General features: G+C 34.8%; 2 protein-coding genes across 2 annotated transcripts in view; both read left to right on the forward strand.

Annotated features, from left to right (window-relative positions):
* On the forward strand, nt 1-20,104 carry LOC131176081 (uncharacterized). Its single transcript, XM_058141196.1, has 6 exons — nt 1-101; nt 3,299-3,582; nt 3,673-3,834; nt 3,927-3,985; nt 19,641-19,818; nt 19,947-20,104. The coding sequence occupies exons 1-6, from the start codon at nt 1-3 to the stop codon at nt 20,102-20,104; spliced, it is 942 nt and encodes a 313-aa protein (XP_057997179.1).
* Nucleotides 18,248-20,876, forward strand: part of LOC110652563 (uncharacterized) — a 23,859-nt gene continuing 21,230 nt past the window's right edge. Inside the window, exon 1 of the mRNA XM_058140669.1 lies at nt 18,248-18,652. The gene's annotated coding sequence lies outside the window, so the exon portion shown is untranslated. The remainder of the gene's footprint in view (nt 18,653-20,876) is intronic.

Here is a 20,876-nt window from a genome sequence, read left to right on the forward strand (position 1 = left end):
ATGGCAAGACCTTCCGAGCGTGTTCTTGCGCTTATAGCTACGATGTTGGTCGTCGGAGTTGCAGCCGCTGCTCGGAGCGGCGGGATGTTGGGTCGTGACAGGTATGTGAACATAAAAAGCATTATAATTGTGTACTATCTAATAATCTTAAAAAAAAAAAAGCTAAACAATAAAATTACACACAGTGAAAAAGATTTTGGCTATGGTATTTTTATTTTTATTTTTATTTCTTAAAATTTTCTCCTCCTAATGAATATATTTTGCTGAGGTATTTTTTCCATTCGTTTTTTTAATTATTTTTAGTACACATATTTACTTTCAAAATACGTATTATGCATCAATGATCTTCTATTTTTATTTATTACATATTTTTATTTCATCTATTAAAATTTTGATTTTTTTTAGAAAATAAATATATTTCAATAATTAATAAAAATAATAGAGTAATTTATTAATAACTCATAAACATAAGGTGAGGACGTATAATTTTTTCAATTAATTAAAAAAAAATAAATATTTGAAATTTTGAAAAAATATATATATAGAGAGAGTAATAATCATTTTAGCTTTCAAAATAAGTATCCTCTCTTCTTTTAAACATATCACTCTTCTCTCTGTTTTTTTTTTTTTTTTTAAATATAGAAATTATTAAAAGATTTTAATTGTTACTAATATATTTAAATAGATAATCTAAAAAGTTTGGTGAGAATAAGAAAACATTAATTATCATTATTATTATTATCATCGTTATTGTTTGAATCTGTTTTCTATGCATCTCATTGTCATCTTTCTTGGTGGATATTAATTTCAATCCGATCTCGGTTTGAAGACGGTTTTAGTGTTTTTTTTTTTTTTTTTTTTTTTTTTTTTAATTATTATTTCACGGATATTTTCAAGTTAATATATCAAGACTAGTTCTGTATATACTAGATCAACCCAATCAAGTCACTAAAAAGTAAAACTCTTCCAATACGTATTTTTTATTTTAATGTTAATTTTAGTCTAATTCATGCTCGAAAATATAAATCAGTTATGGTTCTTGTTTTGATCCAACATGTTTCTTTCTGTTTTTACTTAATTTACCCATCTTAATAGCCTAGGTGATTCACTGTTTGATCTATACTTTAAATAAATATTTTTCTTATTGTTTTTTAAATATTTAAGGATTTTCTATTAAAAACATATAACTTTTTCAAAGATTGATTTAAAAATATTCAATTTTTCTTTTTAAAAATGTTCATTTTCAAGTAAAAGTTTATTTTAATTTTAATGAAAAATAAACTGATTAAAGGATTTTAATTATTAACTTGATTTTAATAATTTTAACGTTTAATCCCCGAATAAGAGTAAATATAAACTAGGTTAAAAATTAAGCTAACCTTTTATCACCCAGCCCAGAAGTCTAACCCACGTTTAAAGCCCAGCTTAGCCCACTCTCTACACTAATTTAAAAATATTCAAATTTTCTTTTATCACTGTCCCTGTTCCCCTTTCCATCCACTTCATTTCTACATCTGTTTTTAGTGTTTTGGTCGTTCTTCGTCTTCGGATTGCTGCTTGTTGGTGGAGAGGCTTTTTGAGTATACTTTCTTGCACCCTTGTGGGTTGTTCTTTGTGTTCTTCCTTTGGCAGTGATACTGTTTGCATATATCGGTTTATGAGTTTATTATTATTATTTAAAATTCGCATTCTTGTTTTATAGATCTGTTTTTCTGTTGAATCTCTGTGAGAATATTGAGTGTTGTTAGTGTGTTTGGATGTTTAAATGAGTGATTTGTTGTCATAATCCATGTTAATGGGACTTGCATGCTTTTGGGGTTCTACCTTTAAGTATCTAAAATCAGCTGCAATCACTATTTCAGCAACAGAATTTGTTAGAGAGAGTATACAATGTGGTGCAATTTGAGATATGTTTTTCACAGTTTACCTTGGTTTTTAGTTTTCTTTCTCAGAAATGCTGAAATGGAAAAATGAAATCCGCTCTTTCAGGTTTACAGCCCAGCACAATGTAGAACGATGTGCACTTACAGTCGTTTCTTTGCATTCTGAAACGTTACATAGTTTAGATGCTATTGAGAAATTACAAATAATTTTCTTGGAAATTTAGTTGAATGAATTTGAGGTTGCACTGGTATTTTGGTTATGATTCTAGCTTACTTACCTTTGGGGTGCCTTTCATAATAAAACCCAAGAATATAACAATCAAAGAATGAAAACATGGACACTGAAAAGCACCAACAAATTAGGTTCAAAGGAGGCACAAATTGACTAAACGAATTGAACTATTTTGATTTGATTCAATTTATCTATCACTTGATTCAGTTCAATTTATAAAATTTAGTGTTTTGATTATTTGATTATTTCAATTTGATTCAGTTTTGAACTGAATCAATCCAATGCACACCCCTATAATTCAGATTGTATTTGAGGAAGAAAAAGACTTTACAATCTTTTTATTTTAATTGCAGATATGAGGGAAAAAAAAAAACCACAATTTTGTGCTAGTCGTTTCTTTGCATTCTGGATTATTATATAGTTTAGATGCTATTGAGAAATTGGAAATAATTGTCATGGGAATTTAGTTTTATGAAGTAGGGTTGCACTGGTATTATAATCTTCTCTAGCTTTCTTGCCATTGATGCCTTTCATCATATAGTCCATTCTGTCATCTAAAGAATGTAACATCAAAGAATAAAAATATGGACATTAAAAAGGCCCAACAAATTAGTTCCAAAGGAGGCTGAAATTGACTAATCTTTCTGTTTTCACTTGATTCTCTTTCTGTTTACTATATGTTTTCCTTTTATTCTTTGCCTCAGTAATAATATAATGATGAATGAAAGAAAAGCCTTAGTTCATTAGTAGTAGATTTATTAGCAAAATGAATTTTATAAAAAAAAAATACATTTATTCTCGTTCACTGCTTGAACTGCACTTTAAATAAACATTTTTCTTTGCTTTATAATTATTTGAGATTTAATTTTTTTTAAAAATACAACTTGTCATCTCTTTTATTGAAAGATTAATTTAAAAATATTAAAATTTCCTTTTTAAAAAATTTTAATTTTCAAGTCAAAATTTATTTTAGTCTTAGTACTTTTTAATAAAAAATAGAAAAATTCAAGGATTTTTGTCATTAATATATTTAAATGGATAATTTAAAAATTTTGGAATGAATAAAAAAGTATGTAATTTAAATAAATGTCAATTTTATTATATTATTTACATTAAAAACAAAATAAAATTGTGTACGCTAACGGCACTATTTTTTTCCCTGTCTATGTTATGTGCCTTGAAGTTCCGTCTCTGCTGAGATTGGATCCGAAACATCGAATGGCGGTGGAAATGATGGTCTTCGAGAGGAAAGGCTTGCTGAATTGGAGTACACGCAATCCACTGCCATTGAAATTGACCCTTCTCGAGCTACCATTAACAAAGAACAACCAGATTTGTGTTCAAGAAAAACTTTTCCAAAAGCAATGGGTTCACAAAAAACTTCTTCGATAGCGGGCTCTAACAAAGAGATAGAAGAACAGTCAGATGTGGCTTCAGCAAAAACTTTCCCAAAAGCAACGGGTGCAGGTATTACTTGAATCTATTAATTGATAGTCTCTTGACTACTTATTCATTGAATATAATAACAGAGTGACGGAAGTATTCGTGCTTAATTAGGTGCTCCAATAGTGTCTCAACAAGGGCTTAAGAAGAAATATCAGAAAAACAGAAAGCTTATTGAAGTTGCACCTGAAACTTCTCCGATAGCGGGTTCTAACAAGGAGAAAGAAAAACACTCAGATGTGGCTTCAACAAATTTCCCAAAAGCAATGGGTGCAGGTATATACTTGAATCTATTAATTGAAATAGTCTCTTGAACGTTTATTCAGTGAATATACAACAATATGAGGGAAGTATCCGTGCTTAATTAGGTGCTCCAACAATGTCTCCACAAGGGCTTAAGAAAAAGTATCACAAACACAGAAACCTTATTGAAGTTGCACCAAAAACTTCTCCGATAGCGGGTTCTAACAAGGAGATAAAAGAACAATTAGACGTGGCTTCAACAAAAACTTTTCCAAAAGCAACGGGTGCAGGTATATACTTGAATCTATTAATTGAAATAGTCTCTTGAATGTTTATTCACTGAATATACAATAATATGAGGGAAGTATTCATGCTTAATTAGGTGCTCCAACAATGTCTCCACAAGGGCTTAAGAAAAAGTATCACAAACACAGAAAGCTTATTGAAGTTGCACCAGAAACTTCTCCGATAGCGGGTTCTAACAAGGAGATAAAAGAACAATCAAACGTGGCTTCAACAAAAACTTTTCCAAAAGCAACGGGTGCAGGTATATACTTGAATCTATTAATTGAAATAGTCTCTTGAATGTTTATTCACTGAATATACAATAATATGAGGGAAGTATTCATACTTAATTAGGTGCTCCAACAATGTCTCAACAAGGGCTTAAGAAGAAGTATCACAAAAACAGAAAGCTTATTGAAGTTGCACCAGAAACTTCTCCAACAACGGGTTCTAACAAGGAGATAGAAGAACAATCAGATGTGGCTTCAGTAAAAGCTTTCCCAAAAGCAACGGGTGCAGGTATATACTTGAATCTATTAATTGATAGTCTCTTGATTATTTATTCATTGAATATACGAACAATATGGCGGAAGTATTAGTGCTTAATTAGGTATTGTGACAGTGTCTCAAGAAGCACTTAGTAAGAAGGATCACGAACACATAAAGTTTATTGTAGTTGCACCAGAAACTTTTCCGATTGCTAGTTCTAACAAGGAAATAGATGTACAGTTAGATTTGGCTTCAACAAAAGCTTTTCCAAAAGCAATAGGTGCAGTTATGTACTTTAATCTATTAATTGAGATAGTCTCTTGACTCTTTATTCACTTAATATGCAATAGTATGATGGAAGATGATGTAAGTATTCGTGCTTAATTAGGTGCTTCGACAGTGACTCAACAAGGGCTTAAGGTGAAGTATCACAAACACAAAAAGCTCCTAAAAGCATTGAGTGCAAGTATATACTTGAACTTATTAATTGATAGCTCTTGAATGTTTATTCACTGAATATGCAATAGTATGATGGAAGTATTCATGATTGTTTAGGTGCTCTAACAGTGTCTCAACAAGGGCTTAATAAGAAGTATCACAAACACAGAAAGCTTATTGGTGTTGCACCAGAAACTTCCCTGATAGCAGGTTCTAACAAGGAGGTAGATGAACAATTAGACGTGGCTTCAGCAAAAGGTTACGCAAAAGCAATGTGTGCAGGTATAGCTTGTTCTAACAAGGAGATAAAAGAACAATCAGATGTGGCTTCAGCAAAAGCGTTCCCAAAAGCAAGGGGTGGAGGTATATACGTGAATCTATTCATTGAGATAATCTTGGCTGTTTATTTATTGGGTATACAATAGTATGACTGAAGGATTCATGCTTAATTAGGTGCTCCAATAATGTCTCAACAAGGGCTTAAGAAGTATAACGAAAACAGAAAGCTTATTGGAGTTCCATTAGAAAATTCTCCAATAGCGGGTTCTAACGCGGAGATAGAAGGACAGCCAGACGTGGCTTCATCAAAAGGTTTTGCAAAAGCAATGGGTACAGTGGCCGTGCCTCCTTTGATAGCAACAACTGCAATGGGTGAAGAAAATTAAAGCAAGTTATTATGAAGTGAATATGCCTATTAGTAAATCCACAAGCTATGGTGATAAGGTTAAAATAAGGACTTAAATTTGATTTCGTACTTGTCCTTGATTCATGGCAAAAGCAGAACATGGTTCTTTTTTTTTTTTCTCCTTGTTTCTTGATTTCAGATGCCGTCATGGATGATGGGTTGTTTTCTTTTTATTTTCAATGGTATTTTGGTATAAAAGCTATGGTGTCTTTAATTTGCTACTCGTGAGTGGCTAGTAGTGCAAAGAGCTCGACTTTTGCCTGCATTGTTTTTTGGCTTGAAGGGCAGGTTTGACCGCCGGTACATGCTTGTGTTAGTTTTTTGAAATGTCCCAAGAACACACTGCCACAAACACCACCTTAGACACTGACTAGGGTTGTTTTATCAAATAGTAGGATAGGTAATTTGCTAGAGGCAGGCAGTTGAGCCAGTTGCAACCATCCCTATGAAATTTCAACATTGCATTTAATCCAACCGCATTCCATTATCCCCAATTGTAGCCATTTAAATCTATTTACTAATAGATTCCTAGTAAATGAGAAAATATAATAGTAGATGGTTTGCATATGAAAACTAAAATACAATATAATTTAAAAAGCAGAATGAAACTCCACCATATTAATTAATACATAGTAAATAGCAGTGATGAGGAAGCATAATTCGTCATCATACTCAATACATACAAGTGAACTGGTCAAAAGCATCGATGATGGGATATACTGCTCATCAGAGTTTACAGTATCAATAATATTTTTGGAGAGTTGCTATATTGTAGAAGACACATTAATCAATAGATTGAAGCATCCATTGTCACTTCATAAACTGCTCTATTACCTAACTTGACTTGGGTCACAAACTCTGCAAAATTTAATCACATTGTCATACTAATCTGTTTGCTAATTTCTTTATTTGCTAAGCACTTTACCACTGCTCATAATTTTTAGATTGCAAACTGGTACTCATGACAATTGTACTTAAAATCATTTTCTGTATCTCCTGAGTGCATGCATTGTATTTTTAAGAAGCAATGTTACAAAAATGCCCCTCTCTGTTTAAAACTGTGCTAAATCACTTTGAAGGGCAAAATGGTCATTTTGTATATTATTTGACATAATTCCTGGTGCAGGACTCAAAAATCCTGTAGAGCCATCAATCTTCTCTGTTTCTCCACTAATACACGAAATCCATCTCTCTTAAAATTTTCAGTTTTGTCTTCTCAAATTTAAATTTCAAAATTTTTCCAAAAACCGACGCATCTCTCTCTCACAAATCAATCAAAGAACTCAAAACCCTAGCCCGTTACTTTTCTCTGTAACTCTTCGCTTCATAACTCTCTCAACCATCATCTCTTTTTATCCTCTTTAAAATTGCAGAAACCCATTTGTTTTGCAACAAAACCATCATTTCGCATTCTCAAAACAGAAAAATCCCTAAATCCTTCTAGCCTGTTGCCTGATATTTCTTACAATCGAGGGAAATCTCTCAAGTTATTTTCTTTTTGAGCCAAGTTGTTCGTTGCATTTTCTCTAGTTTTCATCGACTTTTGTCTATTCTACAGTATCAGGTATCCCTTTCGAATCTATGTTGGATACGGGTCTTACAAATTTTCTTTTGTGTTATATTTCCGTCTCTCTCACTTGAAATTAGTTGATGGGTCTCTTTATCCTGAGTGTTCTGTTCACAATAATATGCACATGTCAAAATTATGAATTTGCTGATGATTCTCAAAAACCCTAATTTCTTATTGTCTGTCCTGCAAATTTGAATGATACATGATAATGTTTCAAAAATTTGTTAATAGTTGTTTTTCTAATGGGTATACGTTGACTGCTCACATTGCTTATTTTGTGACCCTAGCATTATATATCTCTACTGCCCAACACTTCTTGGTTTGGTCATGGCATGGTCAAAAGGAAAAGGCAGGGCAAAGGTTACCACGCCTACATCATCTTCAAATTCTGCCAGTGCCAGTGCCAGTGTCCCTTCATCACCTCCCCCTACACAAAAAGAAGCTTCTCTAGTCATTGGAAAAACAAAAGAAAAGTCTAAGAAAAGGACCAGTGAACCTATCCAGGAGAAAAGTTCTAAAAAGAAAAAAACTTCCAAAGCCCCAATTGTGCTTATGGAAAGAGCCATTCATGAACCAAGTCACATTCATTGGCCTGCTTTTAATGAAGTCTCAGTTCCTTTACAGTCTCTATTTGAATATCAAAAATGGGACAAATTATGCTCTAATACTGAGGAAATATATGTGGAGTTAGTTCAAGAATTCTATAGAAATTTAAGAGTTGAAGATGCTGAAAATGTGAATCATTTAAGGTCAAATTGAAAGGAAAAGTGTATGAGGTGACCGTAGAAAGGTTAGCTAGAGCCTTAGGAATCCCAAATAGTGGGAATAGAATCTGTTCTCACAAAGAAGTATGTTGGGGGTTTCAATAAAAGAGATTTTGAAGCAGAAGTGTTTAAAGGGGAAGTCAAAGACAAAATCAGCATCACCCATGCTCACCAACATATTAAAATTCTGCACAGCTTCATCATTTATGTATTGAACTCCAGAACTGGAAGCCCAAACTATCTAAGCACACTTGATCTCTACATAATCTGACATATTGTAAATGAAATTGAGTTTAATCTTGCCTACTTTATGCTGAAACAAATCATGAAATGGAAATCACCTTACAAACTACTCCATGCCCATATTCTTAATGGCTTATTTAGAGATTTTGGGATATCCCCGGAAAATGAAAAACTTAGTACAAATATGATCCCAATTAGAAGCCTGTAGAAAGATGATGATGGCAGGAAACTAAGGATTGAACAAGGTGTTAGTTCTAAAGGTAGTGTAAGTGATGCTTTTGATGTTGAAGAAATCCTAGAAGTGAATAACTTAAGGCAGTTTTTTGAGATTGAATTTGGAGAAATACAGAAATTTCGATCTTTTCAAAATGTTCTTATGAATACACTTGATTCTAAGATTGATGGAGCTTTGATGATGATGACGTACAAAATTGTGGATGAACTACCAAAAATCAAAGTTCATTTGGGTCTTTCAAGTACTAAAGCTAGAGAAACCAGTAAGGCTGCTACTTCTGGTCCTGTTCCACAAACAGAACAAGAAGAAGAGGAAGAAGAAGAAACTGAAAAAGAAGAAGAAAAATCAGATGATGAAGACTCTAGCAATAACAGTGATGATAATGATTCAAAAGAAGGCAGCAAAGAAGGAAATGGAAAAGGTATGAGTGAATCTGCTTCTGAGAAGGAACCACAGACTTCTGTTCTTGCTACACCTGCCAAAGGGAAAGAAAAATCTGCTAGAAAGGAACAAAGAAGTAAGTAAAAAGAAGAAACTAGTAAACCATCTGGCAAAAAGGCTAAAATTGGCAAAAAGTCTGCTGTAGAATCTTCTGATGTCCCAGCACCGGAGTTGGCTCCTGGCTCTATTGCACCTTTAACACCTGGTACTGCCATGGCTGCTGAAATTTTACAAACCCTAAGTGATAAGCCTGTCAAGCAAAAAAGGATGAAAATGGCTGCTCCGAGACCTAAGCCAATCAGAAGAAGTTCTAGGCTGAAGGGATAGATCACTATACTGGATGCTTACTGATTTTATTTTGTCTGATAGTCTGTTTCTTAGTTTGCTACTCTGTTTGCTAATTTTAGCTTTCTGAACATTGATTAGTTTACTATCTTATCTGCTACTTTTCCTATTTTAGTTAACTGCACTTGAACAGATTTTTGGCCTATACATGTGCATATTTTCTCTCATGTTCTTTTGATGCTGACAAAAGGGGGGAGAAGTGAATGATTGATCTTGTTGATATAGCTTATGATTAATATCTTGTTTGTGAATATATCTTGTGTATATTTAGTTAATATTCTGGACATACTTGCCTAAAACCCCTTGTGACTAAAAATGCTTATGAATATTTCATTGGAATTATTAAGGGGGAGTTATTTGTTAATATGTGTTGATATAGGTATATACATAAGGGGAGTTATTCCCACATATACATTCTACACATACTCACACTTTTCAATTCTTATTTGGTGATTCAATTGAGTTTTTTCATCATAAAAAAGTGAGAAATTGTTGACTCCATGAGCTCAAAGGAGCATAGATTTTAATGATAACAAAACTCAACTAGAATCAAACTAACTTTTTCTTAAGTGTTATATCTTCCTAAGGCTGAAGTCAAAGATTCATGAGCTTGTAGACTTTTGTTTTAAAGAAAGGATGACATCCTAAGATAACACAAGACGAATCAAAGACAAAGAAGACAAAGAAAGAAAATGTTACCTTTTAAGCTACATTGAAGATCAAAATAAAGGTACATAGTTTAGAAATTAGTTAAATTTTTTTAGGATTGCTTGTGAAAAGAATTGAGGAGTAGAAGCCAATGATACTTATTTTTAATCTCTAAAATTTTTATTCTAAGTTTTCAGTACTTGTTTTAAATTATTAATGGCCTAAAAGTATTTTATTATGATTTGGTGTAAAGTTTTAAATTTTTCAAAGTTATGCAGAAAAGCTTTCCTGGTATGCTAACCGGTTTGTTACTGTTCCTGGTATGCTAACTGGTTTGCTAACTGACTGCATTAACTGACTGCATTCTGCATAACATTGCAGAAAAAGACAAAATAACAGTTATTTTCTTGGAATTTGAAATTGTAATGTTCAAATGAGTTCTTAAATGGTCAGAAACGATCTAAGGCTATAAATACACTTACCCCTGGCCATTTTGCACTTAATAAAAGTTGCTCTACTGTTCCTAATCTCTTAAAGTCATTAAAGCTTTCATTCAAAGTGCTCAAATTGTTTTTATTGCTCATCATTGGCATACCTACTCATCTCTTCTTTATAGATTCTGTTGTATTGAGTGAGATTGAGTTTTAAACACCTTCTTAGCATTTATGAGAGGTCATTTAAGCACCTATTGAAGCTTGACTGTGAATATTGTTTGGGATAACACTTGGTAGAAGTGTGAAGTGTGAAGTTACTTATAAAAGCTTAAAGGTTGAAGTTTTGTAAAGGACTTGTGTCTCTTGCCTTTAAAAGAAAAGAATAGTAGAGTGAAAATTCAAAGTGGCATCTTTGAGAGAGTGGATGTAGGTTAGTTAGGTTGAACCACTGTAAAAATTAAGTGTTCAATTCTCTCAACCCTTGCTCTTTAAATTTATGCAGTTTAGTTTTCTGGTTGAGTAATTTTGACTCTGCTGCAAACTGAGATAATTTGTTTACTATTGAATCTGCTGAGATCTGATATAATTTGCTTACTGCTATGTCTGCTGATAACTAATATATTTTGTCTCATTACTGCTTTCTTTGTCTTTGTGATTTAATTCATCTTGGTATTTTTCTTGAGTGCTAATATATTCATCGTAACAAGATATCAATGCATTTAAACCAATTTTGTATCAATTAATTGTTTGAGCAGTATCACATACGCACTTCACATTAGAAAACTAGCTTGAACTAAGCCACAATTTTTCAAAGGTTTTGAGCAAGAATCAAAAAATTATTTTAGTCCAATTCACCTCCCTCTTGGACATATTTTGGGACATCAGAGGAGGAGAAGTAGGAGAAGGATAAGATGGAGGAGGAGGAGGAGGAGCAGGGAGAAGAAGGAGAAGGAGGAGGAGAAGTAGGTTTATGCAATCACTCATCATGGTTCTGTCATTCAGTCTGTATGTAATTTCTTTCCTAGGGGTCTCCTTCTGTCCAACCATGTTTAAAGCCCAGCCCACTCTCTTTCGTAAGGAAAGTTCAGTGCCCTGAGCCCCTGACCCTTATTTGGTCCCTTTCTTTGCGCCACTGCCCCGCCCCCGTTGCCCCCATCACATTCACTTCCTTTCATTTCAAGTTTCTTGCTTTCACCTTGGCTCTGTTTCAGTGGCGTCCACCGTCATTGATTACATCTATTTTTTTTACTGTTTCCGTCGTTCTTCGTCTGTGGATTGTTGCTTGTTGGTGGAGAAGCTTTTTGAGGATTCTCTCTTGCATGCTTATGGGTAGGGGTGAGCAATCGGTTCAAACCGAACCGAACCGAACCGAATTAAATTATAAAAATCGAATCGTCAATTTTAGAAACCGAACCGAACCGAAATTGGTGAAAACCTGAATCGAACCGAACCGCTTTATTTCGGTTCGGTTAGGTTTAAACCGATCGGTTTGATTTTTGATTGATTTTTTAATTTAGACTTGATTTTTAAGTTATTTGGTCTAATTTTAACTTTGGTTTGAACCTAATAACCATTAATCAATGAAATTAAACAATTAATATATATAAAATTAAATATAATTCATAAATTTTTCATAAAAATAAATTAATTCAAAAATCGATTCGGTTCGATTTGACTGTATAAATCACTATTCGGTTCGGTTCGGTTTAACCGATTTTTTTCTCTTCAAAACCGGACCGAACTGAAATAACCGAAATTTTTATAAATTAGAACCGAACCGAACCGATTAAATTTTAAAACCGAACAGATTGAACCGAATTGACTCGGTTCGGTTCGTTTTTTTCTGTTTGAACCGAATTCTGCTCAGCCCTACTTATGGGTTGTTCTTTGTGTTCTTCCTTTGGCAGTGGTACTCTTTGCATAGATTGGTTTATTAGTTTTTAAATTTTTTTTTTTGTTGAACTTTGAATTCTATATGTAGATCTGTTTTTGTGTTGAATGTCTGGGAGACTATGAGTCTTGTTAGTGTGTTTGGATTTTTAAATCTGTGCCTTGTTGTCATATTCCATGTTAATGGGACTCGCATGCTTTTTTTTTTTTTTTGGGGCTCACCTTTAAGTATCTAAAATCAGTTGCAATCACTATTTCAGCAACAGAATTTGTTAGAGAGAGAAGACAATGTGATGCGATTTGAGATATGTTTTTCACACTTTACCTTGGTTTTTAGTTTTATTTCTCATAAATGCTGAAATTGAAAATGAAATCAATTCATTCAGTTTTACAGCCCAACACCAATGTGGAACTATTTATTTATTTATCTGCAAAAAATAGAGCTCTTGCCCGGGGTCACTTGTCGACGTGATGGAACTATATGTACTTATTGTCATTTCTGTGCATTCTGAAATGTTATATAATGTTATATAGCTTAGATGCTATTGAGAAATTGTAAGTAATTTTCATGGGAATTTAGTTTAATGAATTTGGGGTTGCACTGGCATTTTGGTTATAATTCTAGCTTACTTACCTTTGTTGCCTGTCATCATATAGTGCATTCTGTAATGTAAAGAATATAACAATTGAAGACTGAAAACACGGACATTAAAAAAGTACCGACAAATTAGGTCCAAAGGAGGCACAAATCGACTAACCAAATCGAAATATTTTGATTCAATTGAGTTTATCTATTACTACGATTTAGTTCAATTTATAACATTTGTTGTGTTGATTTTTCGATTATTTCAATTGATTCGCTTCTGAGTGTATTTAAGGAGGAAAGGGACTTCAGAATCTCTTTATTTTAATTGCAGATATGCGATAAAAGTCAGTTTGCATGGGGTCATACCAGTATCTCTCTGTTTTTACTATATTTTCTTTTGGTTCTTCTCTTGAATATATATATATAAGCTTATATGAATATTTCTCTTAGATTTTGCAAATGGCTTTTGTTTGTTTAGAGTTTCTTATATTAATTGCAGATATGGGATTAAAAACAATTTGGGGTGTTACCAATATCCTTGTTTCTGTTTTTACTATATTCTATTTTGGTTCTTCTCTTTTTTTATTGGTGTCTTTTAGCATATTCTCTTTCTGTTTTCCTTTAATTTTTTTGCCCTCACAAATAATTGTAGAAAGAGATGATTCTCCTTAATTTCAATTAATATGTACATGGGTATATATATACAATTGATTCCTATAATTGTGTTCTACTAATTAGGAAGAAATCCTAAATAGGAATACAGAATACAGAATATACAGAGAAATAATATAGTGATTGACTTTCTATAACACTCCCCCTCAAGTTGGAGCATAGATGTCAATCATGCCCAACTTGTTACAAATGTAGTCGATCCTAGCTCCATTTAGAGCTTTTGTGAAAATATTTCCTAACTGCTCTCCAGTTTTGATGTGTCCTGTTGAGATGATCTGTTGTTGAATCTTTTCACGAATAAAGTGACAATCAATCTCAATATATTTGGTCCGCTCATGAAACACCGGATTAGAAGCAATATGGAGAGCAGCTTGATTATCACACCACAATTTCGCAGGCAGGGAGGTCTTAAAACCTGTCTCATCTAGTAATTGAAGTATTCACATTACCTCACATACTGATTGTGCCATGGCTCTGTATTCGGATTCAGCACTAGCTCGAGAAACTACACTCTGCTTCTTGCTTCTCCAAGACACCAAATTTCCTCTAACAAAAACGCAATATCCAGTAGTTGACCTCCTGTCAACCTTAGATCCAGCCCAGTCGGCATCTGAAAAACATTCAACATTCAAATGCCCATGATTACCATATAGCAAACCTCTTCCTAGAGCGCCTTTCAGATAACACAAGATTTGTTCCAAGGCTTCCCAATGAGCAACAGTTGGGGAAGACATAAACTGACTTACCACACTAACGGCATAAGCAATGTCAGGACGGGTGACTGTAAGGTAGTTCAATTTTCCTACCAATCTCCTGTATCTCTCTAGATCTTCAAACAACTCACTATCCCCTGCTAACAGTTGTAAAATTGGAGTCATTGGTGCGCTACAAGGCTTAGCACCTAATTTTCCTGTCTCTGTCAATAGATCGAGTACATATTTTCTTTGAGACAAGAAAATACCCTTCTTACTTCTCATAACTTCGATACCCAAGAAATACTTTAACAATCCCAAGTCTTTGGTCTGAAACTGGGTTTGGAGGAAGGTTTTGAGAGATGAAATACCTGCAGAGTCACTCCCAGTGATAACAATGTCATCCACATAGACTACCAGGAGAATTAGACCAGCCTCAGATTGCCTATAAAATACTGAGTGATCACACTTACTCTTTTCCATACCAAATTCCTGTACTGCTTCACTGAATCTCCCAAACCATGCCCTAGGACTTTGTTTCAAGCTATAAAGAGACTTTCGAAGTCTACAAACTTTACCCAACTCCCCCTGAGCAACAAACCCAGGTGGTTGCTCCATATACACCTCCTCCTAAAGATCACCATGAAGGAAAGCATTCTTGATATCCAATTGATGCAGGGGCCAATCATATGTAGCTGCTAAAGAGATAAACAAGCGAATAGAAGTAAGTTTAGCTACAGGAGAAAAAGTGTCAGAGTAATCAACCTCATATGTCTGAGCGTATCCTTTTGCTACAAGGCGTGCTTTTAACCTAGCCACAGAACTATCAGGATTTACCTTTACTGTAAATACCCATTTGCAACCAATAGCTTTCTTACCAGTGGGCAAAGGCAACAGTTCCCATGTACCATTAGCATCTAAAGCTTCCATTTCCTCTTTCATAGCATCACCAGCCAGGATGAGACAGTGCCTCACTAACAGTATTAGGGATAGGAACAAAGTCTAAAGAAGTAACAAAACACCAAGAACAAGAAGACAATTGATTATAAGAAACAAAAGAAGAGATAGGGTTAGTACATGAACGTTTACCTTTATGAAGAGCAACGGGTAAGTCTAGATCAGAATCATGATCAGTATGAGGTACAGGATCTCCCAACGAAGTAGCTGGTGGAGGATCTGAGTCAGGAATCTCCAATCTCCTGGAATAAACATGAATAAAGGGAGGTCGAGTAGGTCTAGAGACAAAAGGAACAGGCTGTGGGAGAGGACTAGACATTGGTTGGACAGTATATATTAAGAGATCATCCTCCCCCCTGACTCTCATACACAGATGATTGAGAAAAAAATGGAGTGGACTCAAAAAATATGATATCTGTAGAAACAAGATAACGATTAAGAGTAGGAGAGAAACAACGGTACCCTTTTTGGAGTCGGGAGTACCCAAGGAAGACACATTTGAGAGATTTTGGATCCAATTTAGTAACCTATGGACGAACATCACGCACAAAATAACAAGGATTTTGTAGGAAACAAAACAGTATAAGGAATATCCCCATTAAGGACAGAAGACGGCATACGATTGATAAAAAAACATGCCGTAGAAACTGCATCCGCCCAAAGTGTTTAGGAACTTTCATCTAAAAAAGAAGAGCACGAGTTACCTCAAGAAGATGCCGAATTTTTCTTTCGGCCACGCCATTTTAGGATGGGATATCCACACAGGAAGACTGATGAAGAATGCCATTTTATGTCATATAAGACTGAAATTGTGCTGAAAAGTATTCTTTGGCATTGTCACTTCTTAATATGTGCACAGAAATATTAAATTGAGTTTTGATTTCATTACAAAAGGCACAAAAGATAGAAAATAACTCAGAACGATTCTTCATTAAATATAACCAGGTAATACGAGAGTAATCATCAACAAAAGTAACAAAATAATGAAATCTAGTTTTAGAAGTAACAGAACAAGGACCCCAAACATCAGAATGAACTAACTCAAAAGGGGATGAAGCCCGTTTATTGACTCTAGACACAGAAGGCAAATGATGATGTTTTGCAAACTGACACGACTCACATTCTAGTACTGATAAAGACTAAAATTGAGGACACAGCTTCTTCATGGTAGACAAAGAAGGATGACCCAATCTACAATGAGCTTCAAGAGGTGTTAAGGTACTGGAGCAAACAAGCGACTGCGGTACATGATTTTCTAGAATGTGGAGACCACCTGACTCGCGTCCTCTACCAATAATCTGCTTCGTCTTAAGATCCTGAAACAAACACTGGTCAGGAAAAAAGGAAACAGAACAATTTAAGGTACGAGTAAGTTTACTAACAGAAAGTAGATTAAAAGAGAATTTTGGTAGACACAAAACAGAAGACGAAGAAATTGACGAAGTCGGGTTCGCAGTTCCAGAACCCATGAACAAGTAGAACCATCGGCTAAAGTAACAGTAGAGGAAGTGAGATTAGACTAAAAAGTAGATAGAAGACTAGAATTACCTGTCATGTGATCTGTCGCACCAGAATCAATAACCCATTTGGACGAGGAAGACACAAGGCATGTAGTGGATTTACCTGACTCAGCGATCGCAATGACAGGGGAACTGGTAGGCTTTAGAGATGCCTGATATTGGGAAAATTGTGCAAAATCCTCTGCAGATACCAATATAGTTTTCTCAGAGGAAGATACTGTAGAATTCTCTACTGCCATATTTGCCATCTGTGATCGCTGATTTTTCCTCTGAAGTTGCGGACAATTATATTTTGTTTGGCCAGGCTCATGGCAATAATAACAAATGACTCCTCTTGAGTCCTGATTAGAACTAGCCTCTCCATTACGATTACTTACATTTGCTGTAATTCCTCCTCTACTTCCTCTTCTATTACCCTGTTGTCCATTTGGATGACGGCTAATAAGAGCACTACTGGCAGGCTGTGAAAATTGAGTACTTTCTGTACGAAGGACCCGTGTGAGCGTTTCATGCAAAGAGGAAATCTCATAACTGGAGAGAATCTGAGATTTAGCAGTCTCATACTCTGAAGGAAGGCCTGCAAGAAAACTCATAATGTAGGTTGCTCCGTTGGGCTCTTTGAACTTTCACATCAGGACTAAAAGGCAACAATACATTAAGTTCCTCATATACCCATTTAAAATCCATAAAATAAGCCGTGAGAGACTTATCCTCTTTCTCAGCACGGTAGAATGCCTTACAAACATCATAAATACGGGAGATATTCCCTTTACCAAAATACAGAAAATTTAAGTAATCCATTAATTCTTTAACAAATTTACAGTGATTAATTAAACTAATTACCTCACTATGAATCGAGTTCCGAAGCTGCAAAAACAATCGAGCATCCTCCCTTAGCCAAGTTTGTCGTGTATCATCAGTGGGTGGATCTTTAATAAGGTGATCATCCTTATCAATGCTACGCAAATAGACCCTAACAGTCTTACTCCACTCCAGGTAATTCAAACCATTAAGTTTGTGTTCCGTGATCTTAGTCATCACCGGAATCACATCAGCAATAACATTCTTATTGTCTGCCATTTGTTGAGACAAAGAAAACTAACCGAAACGCTAATCCAAAGTACTTATAGCAGCAAAATAACCCAAAATCACAAATCAAGCAAATACCGAAATAGAATCTGAGAGCCAAACCTCAGAAGTCCTTTAATGGTGTACTGGATCAGGCAACATCACACAGTGGTGGAATGAGGGGGTTGAGGCAACGCCGGCGATGTTGATCGGGGTCGAAACGGCCGGTCGGCGGCCAAGGTCTCTCCTGAGCTGGGTAGTGAGAACAAATAGTCACTTTAGATTGATGACCTGCTCTGATACCATGTAGAAAGATATGATTCTCCTTAATTTCAATTAATCTATATATGGGTATATATATACAATTGATTCCTATAATTGTGTTCTACTAATTAGGAAGAAATCCTAAATAAGAAACCCTAAATAGGAATACAGAATACAGAATATACAGAGAAATAATATAGTGATTGACTTTCCATAACAATAATATATATAATGGTGAATGAAAGAAGATCCTTAATTTATTGACATGTTTACTAATGGGTAGCCCTGGCCAGGGACAGTCCTCCCAGTTTTGATTCCAGTCATCACTTTTGTCTGTTAATATATTGATTCAGGTGCAAGAGAAGCAGATCTTACTCTGTTTTCGAGTTTTTTCTGATATAATTGGTTGAATATGTTTTCTGTGCATCTCATTGTTTAAAAATATTCAAATTTTCTTTTATCAACCTGTCCCTGTTGCCCCTTCCCATTCACTTTGTTTCTACATCTGTTTTTAGTGTTTTGGTCGTTTTTCGTCTGGGGATTGTTGCCTGTTGGCAGAGAGGCTTTTTGAGGCTTCTATCCTGCACGCTTGTGGGTTGTTCTTCGTTTTCTTCCTTTGGTAGTGGTACTGTTTGCATAGATCGCTTTATGATTTCATTATTTTTTCCCCAAAATTCACATTCTATTTTTATAGATCTGTTTTTGCTTTGAATGCCTGTGAGACTATGAGCCTTTTTAATGTGTTTGAATGTTTAATTGAGTTATTTCTTGTCGTAATCCATGTTAAATGAGACTTGCATGCCGTTGGGGGTTCACCTTTAAGTATCTAAACACAGCTGCAATCACACTTTCAGCAACAGAATTTGTTAAGAGTGAGATGACAATGTGATCTAATTTGAGATGTTTTTCACAGTTTGGTTTTTAGTTTTATTTCTCAGAAATGCTGAAATTGAAAAATGAAATCTAGTCGTTCAGTTTTACAGCCCAACATAATGTGGAACATTATGCATTAATAGTTGCTTTTGTGCATTCTGAAATGTTATATAGTTTAGATGCTATTGAGAAATTGGAAGTAATTGTCATGGGAATTTAGTTTTATGAAATAGGGGTTGCACTGGTATTATAATATTTTCTAGCTTTCTTGCCATTGATGCCTTTCATCATATAGTCCATTCTGTTATCTAAAGAACATAACATCAAAGGAGGCCGAAATTGACTAATCTTTCTGTTTTTACTTGATTTTCTTTCTGGTTATTATGTGTTTTCCTTTTGTCCTTTGCCTCACAAATAATATAATGAATGAAAGAAAATCTTTAATTCATTAGTAATAGATTTATTAGCAAAATGAATTTTATAGAAAAAAATGCATTTATTCTCGTTCACTGCTTGAAATGTCAATTTTATTATATTATTTACATTAAAAACAAAATAAAATGGTGTGCAAATATAAAAGCAACAAGGACTAACGGCACTTTCTTTTTTTTTTTTGTCTTTCTCTTTGTTATATGCCTTAAAGTTCCTTCTCCACTGAGATTGGATCTGAACCATCAAATGGCTGTGGAAATAATGGCCTTCGGGTGGAAACGCTTGTTGAGGACACGCACTCCACTGCCATTGAAGTTGACCCTTCTCTAACAATGCCTCAACAAGGGCTTAAGAAGAAGTATAGCAAACACAGAAAGCTTATTGGAGTTGCACCAGAAACTTCTCCAATAGCAGGTTCTAACAAGGAGATAGATGAACATTCAGACGCGGCTTCAGCAAAAGGTCACCCAAAAGCGATGCATGCAGGTATAGCCGGTTCTAACATGGAGATAAAAGAACGATTAGATGTGGCTTAAATCTATTAATTGAGATAAGTTTGACTGTTTATTCATCAAGTATACAACAGTATGACTGAAGTATTCATGGTTAATTAGGTGTTCCAACAATGTCTCAACAAAGGCTTAAGAAGAAGCATAACAAACGCAGAAATCTTATTGGAGTTGCAACAGAAACTTCTCCGATAGCGGGTTCTAACAAGGAGATAGATGAACATTCAGACGCGGCTTCAGCGAAAGGTCACCCAAGGAGATAAAATAACAATCAGATGTGGTTTAAATCTATTAATTGACATAAGTTTGACTGTCTATTCATCGAGTATACAACAGTATGACTGAAGTATTCATGGTTAATTAGGTGCTCCAACAATGTCTCAACGAGTGCTTAAGAAGAAGCATAACAAATGCAGAAAGCTTATTGGAGTTCCACCAGAAACTTCTCCAATAGCGGGTTCTAACATGGAGATAGAAGGACAGTCAGACGTGGTGGCTTCAGCAGAAGGTTTCGCAAAAGCAATGGGTCCAGTGGCCATGCCTCCTTCGACAGCAACAACTGAAATGGGTGAAGAAAATTAAAGCAAGTTATTATTAAGTGAATATGCCTATCAGTAAATCCACAAGCTATAGTGATAGTAAGGTCAAGTAAGAACTTAAATTTGATTTCGTACTTGTCTTTGATTCATGGCAAAATCAGAACATGGTTTTATTTTTCTTTTCCCTTGTTTCTTGACTTCGGAGACGGTCTTGGATGATGGGGTGTTTTCTTTTTATTTTCAATGGTATTTTGGTATGAAAGCTATGGACTCCCTAAGTTGCTAGTCATGGGTGGCTTGTAACGCAAAGAACTTGACTTTTGCGTGCATTGTTTTTGGGCTTGTAGGGCAGGTTTGACCGCCGGTACATGCTTGTGGTAGTTTTTGGAAACGTCCCAAGAACACACTGCCACAGACACCGCCTCAGACACTGACTAGGGGCTGTTTTATCAAATAGCAGGATAGATAATTTGCTAGAGGCATTAATCAATAGATT

Source organism: Hevea brasiliensis, chromosome 18 (genome assembly GCF_030052815.1).
Source record: "Hevea brasiliensis isolate MT/VB/25A 57/8 chromosome 18, ASM3005281v1, whole genome shotgun sequence".
Classification (NCBI taxonomy): domain Eukaryota; kingdom Viridiplantae; phylum Streptophyta; class Magnoliopsida; order Malpighiales; family Euphorbiaceae; genus Hevea; species Hevea brasiliensis.

Bases quoted from the DNA above. Each gene is read 5' to 3' on its own strand.
- LOC131176081 (XM_058141196.1), top strand. From the start codon at position 1: ATGGCAAGACCTTCCGAGCGTGTTCTTGCGCTTATAGCTACGATGTTG. The intron at 102-3,298 runs GTATGTGAACAT...TGTGCCTTGAAG, and splicing joins GGGATGTTGGGTCGTGACAG to TTCCGTCTCTGCTGAGATTG. The intron at 19,819-19,946 runs GTATAGCCGGTT...ATGGTTAATTAG, and splicing joins CCCAAAAGCGATGCATGCAG to GTGTTCCAACAATGTCTCAA.